The 22,500-nt window shown below is 36.2% G+C and overlaps 1 protein-coding gene across 12 annotated transcripts in view; it reads right to left on the bottom strand.

The window, feature by feature from the left end:
• FOXP2 (forkhead box P2) overlaps positions 1-22,500 on the bottom strand; it is a 565,305-nt gene that overhangs the window by 48,735 nt on the left and 494,070 nt on the right. For 8 of the 12 annotated variants that reach the window (XM_053897463.1, XM_053897465.1, XM_053897469.1 and 5 more), the window contains 5 exons: positions 18,681-18,818; positions 17,357-17,557; positions 15,616-15,784; positions 4,223-4,436; positions 2,331-2,435 (listed from right to left, as the gene is read on the bottom strand). In XM_053897463.1, the coding sequence (XP_053753438.1) occupies positions 2,331-2,435; positions 4,223-4,436; positions 15,616-15,784; positions 17,357-17,557; positions 18,681-18,818 (827 nt within the window). The remainder of the gene's footprint in view (positions 1-2,330; positions 2,436-4,222; positions 4,437-15,615; positions 15,785-17,356; positions 17,558-18,680; positions 18,819-22,500) is intronic. The other 4 variants (XM_019418068.2, XM_053897472.1, XM_053897470.1 and 1 more) reach the window with 3 other exon arrangements.

Below are 22,500 nucleotides of genomic sequence, written 5' to 3'. Positions count from 1 at the left end.
TTTGGGCCTCTTAGTGTATTTTCTACTATCCTTTATTATTTAACATATGTAGGCTAAATAGTAATAACAAATGGATTCCTTTTATTTCAAACCAATGGATAAGTTGTCTGATGCCAAAGTAAAGCTCAAGCTATACATTTATTTTTAGTGCGTTTCAGAAATTAAAATGCCACAATATTTTCTCCAAAAACTTTCATAATACACACTGGATATAAAATTTCTGGGAGAGTAGCAAACACGGAAACTGAGAACTGAAAACCTTTCACAGTTTTTTGGCTTGTCTGACATTCCTCTAAACCTCAACTCTCCCCCATAATGACAAAAGAAAAGCAAAATATCCTTTCCAAGAAAATCTGTATTAGTGGTCATGTCTTCATTTCACTTTCCACACAGACACTACACTGTTTTCTGAATAACTGAACTTAATTAATTTCATAAAATATATTATTTCTTTTTACATTTCCCATACACTTTAATAAAAAGACAGTACCAGTATGGAAATGTATCTAATAAATTTTTTTCAGTATACTGGTATTACATCTATTGACAGAATTTATCTTTGAGTAAGAGAATCTAAAGCAGATCATAACAAAAATGGACTAAAAGAAAGACCTTACAATCTACTGTCATTTGTTCTGTCATCTCTATAAAGTTAATGGTTTGGAAAAATGGTCAGCCTTTGGAACCAAAGTTGATATTTAATTGAAAGGAAATGCTTTTTTAATTGTAATCTCTCCCCCCACCCCCGCACCTCTGTAATATCTTTAGTTTTTAAAAAATACTGCCATGAATGTGAAAAAAGAATCAGGAAGCTAAAATGAGGGTTCATGTTCATCTGCTTGTTAGTAATAAACATTTAGATAAATATTTGAGATGAATAAAAATGTTCCTTTCCATGTGCTATGAAGGAAATCACACTGAAGGGAAGATATGTACATTTTCTCAAAAATTCTTAATTTTGTCAGAAAGAACAACTTGGAGGAATAACATGGTGACTGGGCTAGTTCTATTTCTTAAATGACCACATTTACGAAATAGTAGCAACAGTCCTCTTAATAATCTTAATGATAAGGAATAACACGACACATTGATAAGGATGAATGTATTCAAATGAAGAAATATGAAATTAGCTGGATCAGTTTCACGTCCAATAAAATGGTAGCTCACTACTGTTTTGGTATAATAGTCATGAAAAATTTATTTAAGGCCTTTTCCAAAAGCCATAGCAATACAGGAGGCAAATTTTCTTTTAGTTGGTCAGAAATGAGAAAAAGTTTAAAAGAAAATCCTGGTGGAAGTCTTACTGTAATTCTGTTATGAAGTTATTATGATGCCAAGTACTTGTGCCTTGTTGTTAAGGTGCTTTTACTCTATACCCTGTAGTCTACCATTTGTAAACACATCTTTTTGATGTTTCTGCCAACATCCTGGCAACAAAGCAGTGCAATTTCAAATGAGCTAATTAACTTAATTGTTGATGAAGCATGAAACAGTTCATTCACCCTGTTAGCTGCTCCATGACAACATAAGAGTCTGAGCCTGTGAAGTTACTCATCTCCATAAACCTATCTGTAGCTCTCTGTTTAGATCTCTTGTATGGCAGAATTGTGCGTGGAAAATGTTTCATAAAAGATGCATATTCTTATTTGAAAAGGAACCTCTTAAAATTAAACAAAATTATCACCGTATGAAGAAATTAAGGACACACAAAGTTTTGATTTCAAGCTAGAGAAGCCATAGAATTTATCATACAACTATACAGCCATGGGTGTTTTGCTCTGATCCTAAGGGCAACAAGTAACAAAGGTAGATGAAATACAATTATTTCTGAAAACTTTGGTTCCTATTAAATTTCATCTTTTCATTCTTATTGTTCAATAAATATGTTAAATATCATTATTTAAAGGAAGTAATATCAAGTTTGCGATTAAAAAAAATAACCCTGTAAGATATTGGGTTGAAATGTGGATATATTACATGACGCCTCATGTAATTTTACTTAAAATTTTTATTAAAAACTTGAAATTTAAGTGAATCCTGCACACGTTTCCCAATTATTAATGGCACTATTACAGTAGGATTGTATTTTTCATTCTTTAAAAAACCCCTATCGAATGGCTTGTAAAATATTTTGATGGAAAGGTAAAGATGGACAGTCGCCTTCGTAGCCTGACTTCGGTCATACACTTGTTGGAACACACAGAAAACTCAGAGGGGGCTTATGATGGACATTTACTTCCCCCTTTCAGCTTTCTCTTGTTTATTTTCAACAGTGCGCTTGAAACTCCCCCAGAACCCACCCCCTTCCCTAAAAAAGGTACAAAACCTACTTTAAAAACTGTCCAAAATCTTCACAAATGCTTTCACAGCCTGGCCATTTGCAAACTCCATGGCCGTACAGAGTGTGAGAAGCCCCAGTCTCCTCGTGTGACGAGCTGTAGCAAAAGAACACGGCGTCAGAGTCATCTCAAAAAGCCATAATCGTTGCAGGCTGCTAGCGCCTGTCAGGTTACGATCAGTGACAAACAGGTCAAAACAGGTCAATTCAGCTCAGAGCAGTCAGAAAAATTTAATCGTTCTATTGAATAGTTCAACTGCCAAGGCTAGATGATGTTCCAATTAGAGGAGAAATAGAGCCAAAGATGACTGTTAATAAAGGATGAAAAACTAAGAGGACTGTATAATATCATATGCTAATCTTGCCATATGACCTTAATGTAACATTTACCTCTAAATAAAAAATATATATATTCACATGTGGTCAAGTGAAATAAACCTCTGTTTTTAAGAAGGTAATAGGACATCCACCATAAGATTTTTGAAATGCGCTTTTTAAAGAAGATATGGACCTTTAGGATCATTTAAATTGTTTAATATTTATGTTTGAGCCATATATATTTCCACTAGTTACTGCTGATTTTAAAAAATCTACTTTGGAACAGTATTCATTAGCTATACCCTTCTATAATTACCAAAGACTTTTGATAAGTGAGTATTATATCAGATGGAGAGAGCCTAGAAAAATCAACCAACTTCTGCAGTATATAACCATCAAATTATCTCAATTAAAACAATAGCATGAAAGCATTCAGAAGCATACCGTTTTTTAACGATGAAAACTAACAAGAAAAATTTTTCATGATACTCAAATGAAGACCAGAAACACCACCAAACTACAGCATTCTATTTTAAAGTGTACTGTAATTAAATATAGGTTTCTTAAAAAAAATTCTTTGTGAGAAAGAATTTGTTACAGCTAGGCAGACATTCATATTACATAAGAGAATACTATCAACCCACTACACTCCAATGTGAAGTTTAGAGCAAAATACCATAGGAGCCTGAGTCACTCTGTTAAGAAATCCTACATTTATGCTTCATCCTTTAAAAATATAGTTTTTATGTTAAGCAATATTCTAGCTTACATATTTTACATAAATTGCTTTAAAGGACTTGATTAGATAGAGCTACATGCTTGAAACAGGGGCAGTAAATGGACAAGAGCACCTGGGTTCTCCTTTTATAAAGGCAGTTTTTACACAACTAAAATAAAACAAGAGGTTGAAAATTATCTAACATAACGTACTCAGTGTTGGTAACTGAAATCAAGTAATTTTTCCCTATGAATTTTGAGTCAAATTTACTCAGAGTTAGCATCATAAGTTTATTTTTTTTATGTAATTCCAACTTCCCTCATGCTCCAATAATAATAACAAAAAAAGGTATACCAGATATTCTGTCTTCTGGTTTATTATGCCTGTAATTGTACCCTCATGTATATGGATTCTCTGATATCTATGGACATGTTCCTAAACATATATTAAGTACATGTTTTTAAACATTTACTAAGGGGGATATGTATGCATCTTTAGTTATTTGAAAGGGGTTCTTAAGTTTAAAAATGGTAAAATGTTCTCATTTCAGCAATCCGGCTCATCAAAACATATTAGCCATAAAAATATGTCGATACAGTAATTCCATATGCACTTATTAAAAAATAACTTTCTTCAGGCCAATTCCCCACCAAATCCATCAAATCCCTGGTATTTGAGCTACTTTCTGTAATGAAAATAATATATAAGGTAAATAACCTAAAGGTTTTTATTTAATGTGTTTTACACATTTTCCCCCTGTTAAGTACAGATCATAATCCTCAGTTTTATGAATGGTGGAAGGAGAGGTTGGTGACAGATAAATATAGAACAAATCTCATGAGATTTACCTGTCCCGCCTTGCACTTAGAACTGAAGACTGTCCATTCACTATGGAATGATGGGTTATTGGTGGTGACGCTTTGGAAGTGGTGGAGGAGGTAGTCGAGGAGGAATTGTTAGTAGTGAGGTCTAGCCCTCCATGTTTAATGCCATTGTCTTCCATACTGTGAACTCCAGTCACTTCTTTCCATAACTGCTGAATCTCAGCAGGACTTAAGCCAGCTACAAAACGAAAGAAAGCCCCACTAATACAACAAGGTAAAGTTCATATAATGAGCTTAGTGTTATTACTGGATTAATGCCAACAACAAAAGTGATGTTACCAGCATAATTAATATACAATAATAATTCACTTTACACCATCAGCACCATAGCCTTTCTCATGAATAATCAGTTATTTGTTAAAGACTACCATTTTGGGAATAGTACTGGGAATAATAGTATTGAAACTACTATCAAGGATTAATGGAAAAAACCAGCAAGTTCTACTTGAAAGTTAAACTATTTAACAGAAGCTTTTACTTATTGCTAGTGTTAAGTTTTTATCAGTAAGGAAATGAAAAAGAAATAGATTTTGAAATGAGATATATGAAAAGAAAAAAAGAAGTAAGGAGGGTAAACAAAAAAATTGTCAGGGAAAAAAAATGTCAGGGAAGAACAGTAAACATTCACCTCAGAAAAAGAATACATTTGACAATTAACTTTGACAAAGTTACTTTGCCCTTTCTCAGACAGACAAAATAATTGAGTTTCATTTGGAGGTCCTAAATAAGCCAATGTTCTTACCTCCATGGATCAATTAAACAGATAATATGAAAACCTCATTTTATGGACGATAGAATAAATGAGTACCCATTTTAAACAATGCCCTGTTTCACATCATGGAAATTTACCAGATATATGAAGAATGAAAACAGAAAATCAAGGCATTTTAGCTTTTAACTCTAATTCCGAAATAAGGAATTGAGAGATTACTGTTTACTTATTATAAGTCAAATATATAACAGTACTTATATATGCCAAGTACAATGCCTTCACGGATTCTTTCCATACCTTATGCTCCTTAATCTTCACTAAATCCAATGAGTTCATAACTGTATTTCAGTTCATGGATAACAAAGCAAAGTGAGGGAGAGGTTCAAAAATGTATCCAAGGTCACAAAGCTTCTATGTGGTAAAGCTTTGATTTAAATCCAGGCAGTTTTATTTGAATGCCTTTTTTCTTAAAATATTACATTAAAAATATGAAAACTATTGAATAAAGATATACAGGGGGGAAAGACAGTTGTAACTATGGTTGCTATCACTTATTGACCATCTGCTGTAGTCTGATGCTTTACATTCATAATCTCAATTAACTTCACTTGAAGCTAGGAATCATTCTACTTTACAGATGAGGGCATGGAGGTTTAAAAAGATGAAATATGTTATCAAATCACTATGCTCACAACTAGTGGACAGAATTCAAACTTAACGCACTGTTGCTCCAAAATCTAGGTTCTGCATATGTTACGTGCATCTGCAACGTCTAACACAAGGACGGAAGTACTAATCCAATAACCCCACTCCCACAACCCAGCACACATCTACATCAGATGCTACAGTGATGCCCATCAATCAAGAGGTGTGGGGGAGGGGAGCAGGATCGAACAGGCAGGGGAAACTAGGGGAAGATAACACAACATGATGTCAAGCAGAGTCAGCCTGCTCGCCCCTCCTCCTGCAACTAGGAAAACCATCAATCTAGACATAGTAGTAAGTAGCCCAAAGTGACAGAAGAATTCTCACTGCTCCAAACATAACTTCTGGTCAAATTATTCATCACAGTGGTAACCTTAAATTGCTATGCCTATCACAATTTCTTACAGATAGTTTTACTGAAAACTATCATTTTGGTGATTCTGGCTCCTGAAGATTTTAAAACAGCCTAAGACTGAAGAAAAGACTGGATAACTCAGGTTTCCAGTTATTTAAACCTATTTTTTTTCTACATAAAAGAGGATGGCTTAATAAACTAAGGTATTGCTCTGGTTATATGGGACATAATTTCTATATAAACATCATTAATTATTGCTTTAACCCAGGATTCTGAAACTTACCTGACTGTAACTTTTTGATTACCTGTCTGTATGAATTAGGTGTCCTAACAGCAAAACCCCATTAACCAATCCTTTTACATAACAGTTTTTACACATCTTCTGCATGCGAGCCCTCACCACCTCACTCTGCCTCTCTGCCCCACCATCCACTCTTGCCTGGTGTGCAGTTACCCTTTCCTGTCTTCCTGCTTTCCCCTTGCCTTGCTATAATTTACTTCTCGTCATATATCAGCCAAAATCTATCTCTTTAAATGTAAATTGGGCAATGGCATTTTCCAGACAAAGCCTCCAATGGCTTTCCAGAACACTTAGAAAAAAACACAAGAAAAGAAAGGGAACACATAACAACAAAAAACCCTACTATGGCCTGTGAGGTGCTGGCATTTATTATCTGGGTCTTGCCTGCCTCTCTGACCTCATCTATTGCTCACTCTGTACATTTCGCTCTGTTATACTTTCTTCTGCATCTTAAAGGCAGTAAATATTTGCTCCCTTTCCAGCTTTTGCTCTGGCTGTTCCCACAGCACAGGCGATTTTGGTTATAGATCTCCTCATGACTCCCTCACTTCACTCAGATGATTCAAGGCTCACCTCCTCTGAGAGGTGGTCTTAGACCATGCTTTCAACTACTGCCCCTCCCCACCTTGCCTTCTAACATTCTCTGTCACCTCACTCTGCTTTCTTTTTCCTAAGAGCATTGTCAGTCTCTGAAACTATAATATTTATCTGTTTTACTCGTTATCATCAGTCTCCCTCTTCTGCAATTTAAACTTAAAATGGTAAGAGTAGGGATTTCTTATTTTACTCATCTATCTCCAGTGCCTAGAAGAGTGCCTGGTATGTGTTCAATAAATAGTAGTTGATTTAGTTGATTATAACAGATTCATAGAGTTTTTGTAGGCATTTTGGTTTTCACATGGAAGTTCTGTGGCTCTTGTGGGGCATACTATTTATGAGTACTTGCTATCCTGTAAGGCCAATATCTAAAGAATTATAAACTAGTTGATTCTAAAGATCGAGTGGCTGATAAAATTTTATACCTTGGCTAAAGACTCTTAGATGTTTTTAGAGACTATATCAGTTAGAGATGTTATTAATAATTCAGTTTTTGAATTTTATTAATAATTTAGTTAACCTAAGTATCCACTTACCTTTTAAAAAGCAGACTTCTATTATACTATTCATTTGTATGGAAAATTAGTGGTATCAGCATGATATCACAATGATATGGCAACAAATACTAAGCACATAGATGTTTGATGAATAAATAACCTATTCGCTATCCAAATAATGATTCTTAATTAAACGAGGAAGGAAGTGGTTTTTAAATATTACAGATAAGGGGCAGAGAATAGATGATGTCAAAAAGAGACTCCTGTTAGTAGAAGTGGTTCCCCAAAGTGTCTGCATATTAGACTCACTTGGGGACATTTTAAAATTTCCAATGCCCTGACCACAGCCCAAACCAATTAAATCACAATTTCTGGAGGTAGGACACAGGTATCAGTCTGTTTCTGAAGCTCCACCGATGATTCCAACGTGCAGACAATTTTGGAGGAAAATTTTTAAAAGCAAACTGTCACATTGCGCATGAACAGAGTTTTCACACCTACAATTTACTTAGCTCTTTTCCATGGATACAAAACGATGAATATGAAACAACCAGCCAATCCGTTTTGTACAATTTTGAAAGTTTCGTGAGTTTTGAAGCTTTGAGGTTTGAGAAAATTAACTTATTTTCAGGCAGTAATGTAACACATTCAATACTTCCTAAACTGTGTTCTATGGGACAGTAGTCTTCTGAACACTTCTAATCAGAGATCTAAGAGATCTCTGGTCTCTATCTTGGAGACTCATGATTAATGTTAACATATACATCAGTTCCATGATGTCTAGAAACAAAAGAAACCCTTGAGTCTCTTCTTTAACTCTTTGTTTTACAAATCCATTTGAGGATAAAAAGAAAAAAAAAAAACACAACAAACTCTTTTTACAATTGCATTAATTTATTTCAGTTTTAAATAACGGGTGTGGGCTTAGGATTCATCAGGTGCTCTCCAGCCCCTCCCATGAACTGCAGGCTGCCTGTTTATAAACTTAAGACTTTTTCCAAAATTAGCTTAGTTCAAAACTAAGCTTCTATTTATGCAGCCCCTTGGAACCCAACTCACTGCTCCAGTAGGTTCCTTTGTCTCTGTTTTGTTAGAAATTTACATGGTACTTCTGATATGCCAGCCACTTTTCTGCATGCTTCAGGTCTAATCTAATACCCCGAGCTACTATTATTCTCCCTATTTTAGAGATGAGGACACTGAGGAACAGGAAAGTTGAGTAACTAGCTCTAGAGCTAATTCACGGCAAAGCTCCTCACCTTTGTAGGTCATTGCTCACATAACCCTTTTCCAGGACTCCTTCCCCGGCCACCCTGTCTACAAGTTCGACCCCTACCTTTTCTAAGGTTTCTTTATTTTTTCCTATCCTGACTTAAAAAAAGAAAAAAAAAAAAACATTCCCATAGCACTTAGCACTATACATTTTACTTAATTTGCAGTCTAAGTTCTGTGATGGCAGGAATTTTTGCCTGTCCTCTTGACTGCTTTGTCCCCAGTGCCTCTAGGAGTGCCTACAGTGAGTGAAAGCTCACTGTGTATTACTTGAAAGAGTTGTTCAATGACCAGAACAGTAGCAGTGCATAATCTGGGAATCAGTGGACTAGACCATCACAGAATAATAGTCAATTTAAAATCCCAAGTAAAGATTATTCAGTTTTCTTAGTAACTTATTTCAAGGATACATACATAACAATACTAGCACCAAAAAGTTGTATGATTATGCAATTTTAAAATTCCATGACCACAAAAAGATCAAGAAATGATGATGGATGATGGCTTGGACTGGCTCTTGTTCACTGCCAGTACTACAAATAAGCATCAAAAGGTTTGTTTTTCTAGGAGTTGAATGAATAAGTGGATGAATTCCTAATCAAATTGCATGTAATACCACAGGTAAAGCAATTAAATAATATTCCTTAATCCTAGATTCATAGTTTGTGGAGTATCTATTGGGTGAAAACCGCTGTGCTAAGAATTAATTAAAATTTGGTAATTCATATCTAGATTATACAGTCTTGGAGCACACAAGATTTAAAAATTCCAATATTTTACTTATTGGTAAAAATTACATTAGCAGCTTTTTCACACAAAAATAATGTCTTTTCATTTTTTATGTCTAGTAATTAATTTTTAATATTAAATAATTTTATACATTATGATGTAAAGTAAGTCTACTGTGATTTTTCTAAATTAACTTATTTAATAGTACTCTGCTTATTTTCTAGAGTTACTTATAAGTAAAAGCAATAAAAGCAAATTTGGTAGAAGTATTTGTATCATTCACATATTTTATTGAACCAATTTGATATTTAGTAATTTGAATTCTTGAACTATTATCATGTAATTTTCACTTTCATCCTAAATTTTACATTAAAAAAAGTAGTATATGCACATGGCCAAAATAACAGAATCATAGAGAAGGTTGTACATTGCAAAATCGAATTTCCCGAACCAGACCTGACTTCACGGTTCCTAGTTCTCTCCACAGGCAACCGTCATTCTGGCTTCTGGGCTATCCTTCAGAGACCTGTGTTCATTTATAATTTGCCAGACCTAACATATTATGGATTTATATTTGACTGGGGGCCTACTTTAACCTGTAGGTATAGTGCCCATCTTTAAAATGTATGTTTAATGAGAAGTGTACTGAATACATATTTTGCCCAAAAGCTGAATTATAAGGAGCAAAATAGCTATTTGGCTAAAACTGAGACCAAAGGCAAATATCACCACAAAGAAGGAACTTCTGGGATACCAGAATACAGGAGATATATATATATATATATATATATATATATATATATATATATATAATATATACACACACATATTTATATTTACATAATATTTATATTTACATTTATATATACAATCATACTATGATTTCACTATTAAAATTTTTAGAGGAGGCAGTTTTTAAGTTTGTGATTTATTTTACAAAACAGTAATTTCTCAGTTTTCCTCACCATGGAACTTTAATGGGTCAAAGTTGACATTCTGCTTTTGAGTCTTCCCTCAAGATACAAAGAGCTGACAAAAAGAACTTTAAAAAGACTTATGGCCTAAATGGAAATAAATTCATTTTAATGTATGCATGCTGGTATATGAAACAATTCTGTGACAATTAGAATTATGATATAATTTAATATATCATTACTTACATTTCCTCAAAAATTAACATGCCTAATATTTCTCTATGTATTTAACTTGTTGTGAGTTACTTTTTATACATAAAATTAATAGCATTCATAGTTAACTTTGCAAGGTTTTATTCCTGCAATCATAAATGTACATCTAAACTTCAGCTTACTGATGGAGCTTTAGCATGTAAAACCCCAAAGGAGAGTTTCCCCTCCAAGTTACAAATTAAAGACTGACTGGTATTTAAAAGGAAATACTAAGATGGTAACAATAATTCTGCACCACATGCCTTGTCCATATTGCGGTGCTGTTACCCTGATTAGATACAAAGGTGATCTATGCAAGCACATGATTACAGGTTAGGCAAAAAAATCAAGATGCCAGAAGTGATGCTGAAGTATGCATTTGGCTACTGATTTATTTATTTTAGAAAGACAGCGAGTGGAGGAGAGGGTGCGAGAGAGAGACAGAGAGACAGAGAGAGAGACAGAGAGAGAGAGAGAGAGAGAGAGAGAGAGAGAGAATCTTAAGAAGGCTCCATGTTGAGCATGCAGCCCAATGTGGGGCTTGATCCCCCACCCTGGAATCATGACCTGAGCCAAAAGGAGAAGGATAAAGAGTAGGATGCTCAACTGACTGAGCTTTGACTATTTAGATTTCCAATCAGAGAATGAGTCAAAGCCAAATACCTGATTTTGACTGAATACTCATCCTAACGACAAACTTCAGCACATTCCTAACTCAGCATAAAGGACATTCTTATACTTTACTTAGAAAGATTTCACTTTATTATTCAACAGTTCTTTCATTCCAAACTCATCTAGTTCTAGAAGGTGTTAGTTCAAAATAGTGCTGGCTAGATATTCTAGCATTTTCTGTTTGGTCTTTCAGATTGGTAACAAAAGTGTTATATTTTAAATAGCTTTTATAAATTTAAAAACATGTAGAAAGTTGGAATGAAATAAAGTTTTTGCCACATATATTTTAGTCTCCACAGTCATAGTAAGTCTGTGAATATATTGTGTATTGGAATACACTGACTTCTATCTCATGTCAAAAACATGAGAAGTGCACGCACAATAATTTCCTATCTTCTAACCTGGAGACAATGGTACTGGGTCATGAAAATGTGTCACTAAATAATTACCAGCTGACATACAAACCGTACTATCTATGGAGTAAATAGCTTCATAATCAGTATTTTATTTGATATTGATTTATAGATCCATCCTTTTTTTATTTGACTTCTGTATACCTACAGTCACTCTATGTATGATTTTTATTTATTTATTTTTAAATGTTTATTTTTGAGAGAGAGAGAGAACAGGGGTGGAGCAGAGAGAGAGGGAGACAGTATCTGAAGCAGGCTCCAGCCTCCCAGCTGTCAGTGCAGAGCCCGATGTGGGGCTCGAACCCATGAACTGTGAGATCATGATCTGAGCCAAAGTCGGATGCTTAACCAACTGAGCCACCCAGGTGTCCCCATATATGCTTTTAGAGATGATAACTTAATTGCCTAATTTACATCAAAATCCAACATTATAGTAATATTCATGGTGACTTTAAATACTTAATATTTAAAATAATTCAAAGTGATATAATATATTATGTCATTTTGTAACATAGAGAAAAATGTTGATGCATCTCCCACTCCTATCAAAATTATTATAATTTTGTTACTTCTGTCTCATTCTCATACACTTATTTTATATATGGCTGAAGAAGTTGGAACTTTAAAAAGTGGCCTGAGGAAGCTGTGTTAAATCATGGGGGTAAATACTTCAAATATGGCATATTTTTAAAGATCATCATTGTGTATAAATAAATCCTACTTGGTGTTCCTGTGGTTATCATTCATGGCCAATCCATCAGCCAACCAAAAACATGGTGCAAAGTGAACTGGGAAACTGACAATGAAAATATTTAAAATATTTTTATCTGAAATAACCAAGGGTTAAGGCAGAAATAATTCAAGGCTTCCATTATCTAACAATGACTTATTTTCTTTCTCCCATTCAGTTTTGGGATTCCAGCACCACCCCATGAAGTTCTATTCCTCTGCTGTGGCTGGTTTATCTGACACATTCTGTCTGTGTTTGGCTGATGAGTCTCCGTAGTGGCACTTTTCACACTTAGTCATCGAAGCGGTGAAAAACACAATATGACTTGCATGTACTTTGTTTAAAATATAAATATTCTGCTCAAACCCAGATGTGCTTTCAGATTTATTTCATTTTCCTCAATGTTCTCTATCTCGTGTGTGTAATCTCTCATATATTTAATGGAGAGTACAAATAGAAGAAAAGGAAAAAAAAATTCTATTTTAAAAAAGCTCAGAAATTAGAGTAAATTTTCATTTGAAAATCATTAAAATCGTTGTATCATAATAAATTTCTTTTTTCAGCAAGATATTTGTATGTTTGCCTTGGAAGAATGTAGTTTAACAAATATATCGCACATAGATTATATTTTACTTCTGTAGACTTCTGAGACTGAGTGTGAGCAAGGGAGGGATAGAGAGAGAGGAGACACAGAATCCGAAGCAGGCTCCAGGCTCGGAGCTGTCAGCAGAGAGCCCGACGCAGGGCCCTAACTCACAGCCCATGACCCGAGCTGAAGTCGGACGCTTAACTGACTGAGCCACCCAGGTGCCCCTCTGTGAGCATCTATTTTAAACTTTCTTGAAATGTTTATTTCAATGGCTTTACTCAAAATCATGGTAGACCTTGCTTCTCTCTATTGAGGAGAATCTTATATCATTAGATCTTAAACACAGATTTTATGTAAATTTTACTGAAAAAAAAAAAAACAATGGTATAAATTTATTGCTTCGGTTTTAGTGTAGTTTCTACCAAAGAAATCCATGTTTATATTGAATTAATTTGTACATACCTTTCTTTTTTTTTTAAACCTTATTTCTTCATTGGTCCTCAAGTTATATTTATTTTTTCAAAGAACATAGTTAGTGAATAGAACATTCATTGCTATGGTGACACCATGGTTTATTTCAATTCTCTTTGGAATGGTCTAGAAAAGTGGGTTTATGGCCTTGTTTTTCTTCCACTATTTAATCCTTATCTTTTTTGATTTCCTAGGAGTGATTCAATCAGGTGAATCAGAAGATCTGAAATCAAGGGAAAGAGGGAATTCTAGGGAAAACATGCCATTGTGATAGTAATTTGATAAAAAAAAGTGAAAAACACTTACTGTAATGTTTTATTTTATTTTACCTTATTTTATTTTACTTTTAAAGTTTATTGATTTTGACAGGGAGAAAGATTGAGAGATAGAGAGAGAGAGAGAGAGAGAGAGACGGAATGAGAGGGGGGGAAGGGCATAGAGGGGGTGGGAGAGAGAATCCCAAGTAGACTCCAGTGCAGAGCCTGATGTGGGGCTCAAACTCACGAACTATGATCACGACCTGAGTCAAAATCAAGAGTTGGACGTTCAACAGACTGAGCCACCCAGGTGCCCCTGCAATATTTTAAGTTTCATGTGCCAGAAACAAGATTGTGTGTGTTTTAAAGATATTTTTTTATTTGCCTAATTTTATTTTTTTCTATTTAATTGTTCTTGATTTTATTCAGAATATCCTATTGAGTCAGAAAGATGAACATAAAATACTGCAATGTGAGCCCCTTTGTAACAAATATAATTAGTCCATTTGGATTAAAGTTTGTTCTAACAAAATCCAAATGCAAATTAGAATATGCTTTTATGAAGTTTAATGATACATGACTTTTGCCTATACCAATAATTTTAGCACACAAGGAGTCATTTTGTTTACTATCATTGTTTTAAACTAAGAATGCTTTCCGTTTCCCAAAAGTTGAGTCAAATGATGAATATATACAATTGTATGATTTATAGTGTTGTATTATGGTACTATCTTATTGTATTATCAAAGTACATGCAAAGTTTTCTTATCCGAAAAATAAGGGGTGCCTGAGTGGCTCAGTTGGTTGAGCATCTGACTTTGGCTCAGGTCATGATCTGGCATTCATGGGTTTGAGCCCTACATAAGGCTCTGTGCTGACAGCTCAGAGCCTGGAGCCTGCTTTGGATTCTGTGTCTCCATCTCTCTCTGCCCCTCCCCTGCCTGTGCTCTGTCTCTCTCTGTTTCTAAATAAAATAAAATAAAATAAAATAAAATAAAATAAAATAAAACAAAATAAAATAAAATAAAATAAAATGGAAGAAAAATGAATAAGAATACAATTGGCAGCTTTTTGAAGGTGTAATTTACAATATATGCACAGGCAATATTATTTTAGAGAAAATAAGGTCAATATGCTCCCACGATTTAGATGGGATTCTACAAAGCATAGCTTGGAATGGAATATTCTCTATAGGAATACATAAAGGCTCCTTTTTATACTTAAGAGTGCTAGCATGAAGATTAGGAACTTTTAGGAACTTCTATATTTTTATTGATTTATTTTTATTTTAGAGAGAGAAGAGTACGCAGGGAGGGGAAAGGGAGAGAGGGAAAGAGAGAATCCCAAGCAGGCTCCACACTTAGCATGTAGCTCAACACAGGGCTTGATCCCACAACTCTGGGAACATGACCTGAGCCAAAATCAACAGCCTGGTCTTCAACTTGCTAAGCCAGACAGGCACCCCCTATCTGTTTTGTTTTTTTTTTTTTTTAATCAGTTTTCTACCCAAACTCCTATCAGCTCACCTTTGTTAAATGGAATGTTGTTAGCCTTCCCACTGATCCAATTCCCTGCAGGTAGGTCTTCAGTGTACATTCGATAGTGCCTAAACTGTGTTGCCCTTATAAATTATTTTCTGCTCTAAGACTAATAAGGACGCACTTAATATCTAACAAAACACTTGGAAGCAGTTTTACTACACACCTGAACTCAGTGTGTAGTAAAATCTCTGAGCCTCAAGAAAACGGGCCACGCAGCCATGTTAACGATCATGTTTTAACAATAAACCTGAAGGTCATAAAAACAAAATTTCTCGAGGTATAAGGCAGACAGGGCATGAAATGGTAGAAAGTGCCACACGAGGAGTGAAGTGTGCACACTTTGTGTGTACCTTGAGGCAGCGACTGGACAGGAAGTGCCGCCTGGCCAGGTGGGATGGAGATGAGGCCCTGACGCTGAAGGCTGAGCAGGTGCTGCTGCTGCTGGAGTTGTTGCATCTGGAGAAGCTGCTGCTGGAAGACAAGCTGCTGGGCTGCCAACTGCTGCTGCTGCTGCTGCTGCTGGTGCAGAAAAGCCGGCCCCGTAAACAGCAGGGAACACATGGTCTGCACACAGCTCTCATACAGAGAAATGCACACGCTCCTTTCACTGCCCCGGTGAGTTTCTGAATGGGCATCCCATGGTCAACGTTCGAAAGCAGAATGTGAGCAAGTTCTAGATTTTCGGTTGCCTTTCTTTCAAATATTACACAGCAGCAGAGAACCAAGGAACTTGCATGAAAGAGTATGGAACGAGCTTTAGAAAAAGTATGCTACAACAAAGTGTCAGACTTTTTAAAAAAAAATTGGCTTATTGCAGATGATGATAATAAGTTTATCTATACTAAAAAAATAACACTTTATAGTGACAGTCAACTTCAACAACACTCTTCTCTTTTTTTTTTTTTTTTTTTTTCCAATTGAGTAAGTTTGATCTGCAGAGGCCCATGAATGTGGTCTCTGGTGATCTATTAGTAAACTGGATGTAGCCTTCATAGGACAGGCCTGTTAGCTTTCTCTCTTCCTCTCTTCTCTTGTTGGAATACATTAAAGGCAGAATTATGTGCAGGGCAAAAAAAAAAAGTGCCCTTATTATAAGGAAAAGTATAACTTCCAATTTTGTGAGGCATTACAAGACAAACCAGAGTTCTCTGGACTCGGGAGGGTATGACGAGGCAGTCACAACTGCAGAGACAGACAAGCTGCTGGGGAAGACCTTTCCTTTTTAGTTTGGGGAAAAGAGAAACTTCTGATGCGCTCACTGGAAAACAGACTGCATAATGGAGCAAGTCATGTGGATTGCCCAGAGCCTCCGGAGAAATAAGGGAGCAATTTCTATTCTGTAGTTGATGGCTGTCTGAAATTCTATTCACAAATCCAAACAGAAACAAAGCCTCAGGAGGTCAAAACTGTTTCCTGTACGTTTGCATAATGGGCAGCTTGAAGACAACGGCTCTGATACCTGCTGATCAATTTAACTACTTCAACATGTTTTGTTTGTATTATGTTTATATTTGATGCAGTTTGCTGACAAGTGCAAGCTCGGCCTGAGAAGCCAGCTTGTCAGTTTGATTTATGAGCATATCAAACTGTAACTTTCTACTCGCCACTCCAAACCTACAGTAGCAGTTCATTAATCAGGGGCCCGTGACTTTGAAATCTGTGTTCCACCGGTTTCTCCCCTAGCCCCCCACCCCACCGCGCAACCATGGGCTACATTTGCATGCACGTTCTCTGAGCTGCACCACTGAGAAAAATAAGGTTCCCTCACCAACTTAGATTCTCGGTGAATACAAGATAATCAGTACTTTGTCCACCACAGAGCTTGCTCTTTGTACACTGTGATTCATTAGTGAACATTAGACGACAGACAGCAGCATTGGATTGTAACTCTCAAGTCCCATGCTACAAAAAAGGAGAGCAGGAGAGTTCTACTGTCACTGTTATTAAGCTGGGTAAAAATGTATCATAATGCATCTTTGACAGGAGAGCCTTGCGCTAGGAAGATCTCAGGCCGCCCTGGCCTCGCGGCACCCAGTCCCCACGTGGCACCGCTGCGCCCTGCCGGTGAGCCCGACGGCAGGTGGCTCCTACCTCTTTCGCCTGCTTGCCAGGATGCGGCGGCGGCGGGGGCGGCTGCTGCTGCTGCTGCTGTTGCTGCTGCTGCTGCTGCTGCTGTTGCTGCTGCTGCTGCTGCTGCTGCTGCTGTTGCTGCTGCTGCAAAAGCTGAAGATGTAACTGCTCTTGCTGTTTCTTGTAAAACTCTTGTAGTTGTTGCTGAATAAACCATTTTGACTTTAATAAATAAAGGCAAAAGTTTCATGTATTATAAATCTCCTAAACTCTTCTAGACTGGCATATGGTAGAGTATCCATTAAGGTTCACCTCCCAAGAACAACAAAAAATATGCAGTGGATGCAAGGAGACACATCTACATACATTTGTTTTTTCCAAGGCGGCTCTGAAATTTTCCAATCCAGAATCCAAAAAAATCCTAAACAGGAGGGCATAGGAAACCTGTATTCTAATGGGCCAGAACCAAATGAATACCCTAACTGATTACATCGGAAGTCCCAATGGGATATTCAAACAGGTTATATACTCTACCATTTATAAGAACCAAATATATGGCTACATAGAATCAGGTTGTTCAATTCTTATCGGGGAAAATATTTTAATCCATCAGACGTACAGAAGAATGTTAGAAGTAGAAGCAACTGGCCTGTGGCCATCAGCCATAGAAGACAGCAAAGCGATTAAATCAGTAAGAATCTGGGTAAAGCACATTATCTTCTCTAGGTTAAGTAAGTCTACAACATAAAGTCCACTTTATACACACTCGAGGCCCAATAAGGTTCGTATTGGAAATGCTAGTCTTGTCACTAAAAAAAAGATAACTTTCATGGGTTAGTAACTTGGCTGCTTAACTTTGTTTTTATAAGTAGATATTCTCTATGCCTAAACACCAAGTATATTTTGGGAAGGAAAACGTAGGATGTTACCTTCCCTATCGCAACCAAATGGCCAGTTTAAGTCTCATACTTCCACGAACATAAAGGAGTGCTGAAGTGTTAAGGAGTTTTCAAAGCAAGAATGATCTAGAAGTCCCTTTGCACTCTTACTGGCAAGTGTACAAATCAAATGCTCCTAAGCATATGAATACTAAACTATTAATTTATTCCATGTTGAAGTTACGCCTCTCTCTGCTCTTACTGTAGACTTTGATGAATTTAAAAAGACCGAGGGATCTAAATTTTTTGATGTAGTTCTGCAGTCACAATGCGGCATGTATGTTCTTGCATGCTGATCAGCCGTCCCTTCAAGCGGAGAGTGACCGGCAAACATGCCCACGGCACTGTCGTCAGAGGCGCACACGTGCGCCATATGCCAGGACACCAAAGCAGGTAACCCACATTACCTGCTGCAGCATGACCGCCTGCTGCTGCTGGAGGAGGGCTTGGAGCTGCTGAGGAGACAAGACTTGCTGCTGAAGAATCTGCTGCATTTGCTGAGGGGTGATCACCTGGGGAGTCATCATGGCCACCGACACAGGCACCTGGGCAGGGACAGAAAGAGAAGGGGTGGTCATAACCAAACGTCTGCTCACTGACTTCACAGCTATAGGTCACCTCTAGTAAATCCTTTAGAAATGATGGCTCACTGTTTTGATATGATATCTGCATATTACTTAACTCTTTGAAAATACTATTAAAGTACCACAGCATGTAGACACTGGCCTCCCAGAGACATCAGATTTCATCAGATGCTATCTTTACATTCCTTACTTACCTCACATGTATTACGCTAAGATGTTGGAGCTTTGACTAGCATTGTGAAAAACAAACAATTAAATGTCAGGGTTCTCAATACTTCCTAATCGATCATCGCACCGATGTCATAGTGTTATCAACGTAAAGCCTTTGGCAATGGTTTCAAGGTAGGATTATGATAAATAATAAAGATTAAACAATTTGAAAAGTATGCATATACATATCTGTTCTCAAAGCTAGTAAAAAGAATGTATGTAGAATGTACTTATGCATAAAACATAATCACCATCTTCAAAATTTTATGGATATATGTATATCAAATATATAAATATTAGAAAAATACGTATAGTAATATGTATTACTTCATGAGTACATGTCTCAACTCATATAGGATGTATATACACATGTGTTTCCACAAAATAGCAACCCAGACAGGTCCTCTCAAAGAAAAAATCATAAGCCAAGTATTCTTCTCTAAATATTTTCTTATTTCAAGCTAGCTAAACTTATACTAGGGGGTCTGGAAGTCACCTTATTCAAAGGTGATTCATTAAAATTTAAAAAAAAAGTATTTTTGCTTAAAATTGTCTTTCTTTTCAAGGTTCTGAGAATTATGGAGTCAAAAGGAAAACCAAATAAGGAGGAAGAGAAAGAAACAGGAGAAAGTGGGAGAGGGGGCAAGGAAGATACAGAGTGAGAAAGAGCTAGGGAGGAAGTTCTAAGGAAAGAGAATGGCAGGAGGGATGAATGGGACAAAACCTTGTATGAAAGCCTGTGGTAGATGGTCAGCCCGGCCACAGTCATGCTGTTGGGGGGCGTTGCTTGTATTAACCAGCATGGAATCAAACAACTTGTCAACCTGCCCAGTTTGCAACCTTTGAAAAGGCAATCACTTTCTTTCCTAGAAAGAACAATCTACTTTTACTGTAAATAAAACCATGTATTTACATAAATACTGCTTTAGAACAAATTCATGGGACAACAATGTGTCTTTGAAAACAGAAAAAGATTAATAGACTATTTTAAACAGTCATTTTAACATAGTTCAAACTTTTCTGGCACTTCATGTTATAAGGAAAGGAGAAATCAATAATGAAAAAAAGTGAGGAGAGAAAAAATAAAAGAAACCTGGGGTGGATAAAGTACCCACCCCCAAACACAAACACTTCATACTTAATACTAAGAAATAACTTTGTCTTGTCTATCCCGTGCTGATATCTCAAAACATGGATTGATTAGATCTAGTTTTATGACAAAAAAGAAGCACATTATGATGGGAAAAAACTCAGTGATTATCTGAGTATTTCTGGATTATTTTAGAACATACTGACATGTTATAGGTTACTACATTTGAATGCATTATAATAAAAGGCATTCTGAAATGTGTGCTATAAAATTAATTGACCCAATGGGTTGCCCAAGTGTTTAGTTTTTAAAACCTGAGTGGCCAGTTTACTTAACTGTTTATTTCTCAATAAACAAATAGAATGGTTAGGTAAGTAGTTTTAAAAAAACCTACCACAAAGATGACTTTTCTTCCACCAATTGTTTACCTCCTACTATCTCTAAATAACAAGGAATCAAACCAAAATTAAGTCAGGGTAAGACAGAAATGTTAAGCTTTAAAAAGTCTGCCAATCCAGATAGACAAAAAGACAGACAGATACTACACATATATAGACAGATACCACATATATGTAGATAGATATTATGTATATATAGATGGACAAATACATACATATAGTTATACATACACATAGATATATACCTTATATAAATTCAATCATGTGATAAAAACTTGCCACACTTCTCTCATCGAAGCCCTGTATCACTTTTTAGCATATAGAGAGCTTTCACTTAATTATCTCTACATCTGGGGCCCCTGGGTGGCTCAGTCAGTTGAATGACCTACTCTTGATTTCAGCTCAGGTTGTGATCTCACGATTCATGGGAATCAAGCCCTACATCAGTCTCCACACTGACAGCACGGATGCTACTTGGGATTCTCCTCTCTTCCTGTCTCTCTCTCTCTCTCAAAAAAAAATAAACTTAAAAATTATCTCTATATCTATAATGAAAAGTACTTCATATGTGACTGATATCAAATGCACTTTTTGGGAAAAGTTTTATGAATGGAGGACTGTCATAATATACTGCAAGTTAGAGTTAGATTTCAGCTTATACAAACTGTAGGACTCTTTAAAACACACACACACACACACACACACACACACACACACACACACACACACACACACAAACTTTGGAGTACCTGGGTGGTTCAGTTGGTTAAGCATCTGACTCTTATTTTTGGCTCAGGTCATGATCTCACAGTTCGTGGGTTTGAGCCCCCCTCAGGCTCCATGCTGACAGTGCAGAGCCTGCTTGGGATTCTCCCTGCCTCTCTCTCTGCCACTCCCCTGCTCATTCTCTATCTTTCTCTCTTAAAATAAATAAATAAACATTAAAAAAATTAAAGAACACAAACTTTATTAAAAGTAAATAAATGTATTATATAATATGTACAGAAAATTATCCGACTCTATAGCTTGTTGCAACAGTGACTCCTGGTGTACGGGCAAATTTAAGTAAGTATTCTACCTTTGCATTTTATTGTATTTTTATTTATTTAATTTTTTTCTCAATGTTTATTTAATTTTGAGAGACAGAGAGAGACAGAATATGAACGGGGAAGGGGCAGACAGAGAGAGAGCCACAGAATCCAAAGCAGGCTCCAGGCTGTGAGCTGTCAGCACAGAGCCCGATGAGGGGCTCAAACTCACAGACTGAGATCATGACCTGAGCTGAAGTCAGAGGCTTAACCGACTGAGCCACCCAGGTGCCACACAGACTGTATATATATGACAATATACAGGCATAAAGATAGGTAGAAAGACAAGCCAACTAACACATCATGAATTGAACACTCTATTTCCATAAATATGTACTTAAAACAGTTTTTCCTGTAACAAATGTTAAGTTAAATATTATATGTATTATATGTTACATGTAGACAACTCCACTTGCTTCTTCAGAAATTAGTAATTTTCAAAATGCAAAACTTCTCCATTTCAAGCAACTCACTTTAAGTAACACATTTCCTTTGCCCCTCCTATATCACTTTTGTTACAACCTCTGTGCAATTCTTTGCTATTCCAAACTACTGGAAGAATTCACTGACAAAGATGGATAGAGATTAACTGAGTACATGAAAAATTTGTTTGGAGATTATGCTACTTGATCTGGTAAAACAGGTAAAACCAGCATCATGTTTGAAAATACATGGATACCTTTTTGAATCATACATATCTTTGTAAGTCCAGTGTTAGGCTTAAGAAAATATTCTCCTCTGGATATATAATTTTGTTCATGCAAATATTCTAATAAGGGACAAAAATTTAGATGCATCACGAAGGAGGGGAGGGAGAGGTTACCTCAGGTATTATCTGGTGAGAAGGCAAATAAAAG

The sequence above is a fragment of the Panthera pardus genome, unplaced genomic scaffold, assembly GCF_024362965.1.
Source record: "Panthera pardus isolate Hobbes unplaced genomic scaffold, ASM2436296v1 HiC_scaffold_8, whole genome shotgun sequence".
NCBI classification, from domain to species: Eukaryota; Metazoa; Chordata; class Mammalia; order Carnivora; family Felidae; genus Panthera; species Panthera pardus.
This window is presented reverse-complemented; position numbering and strand designations above follow the sequence as displayed.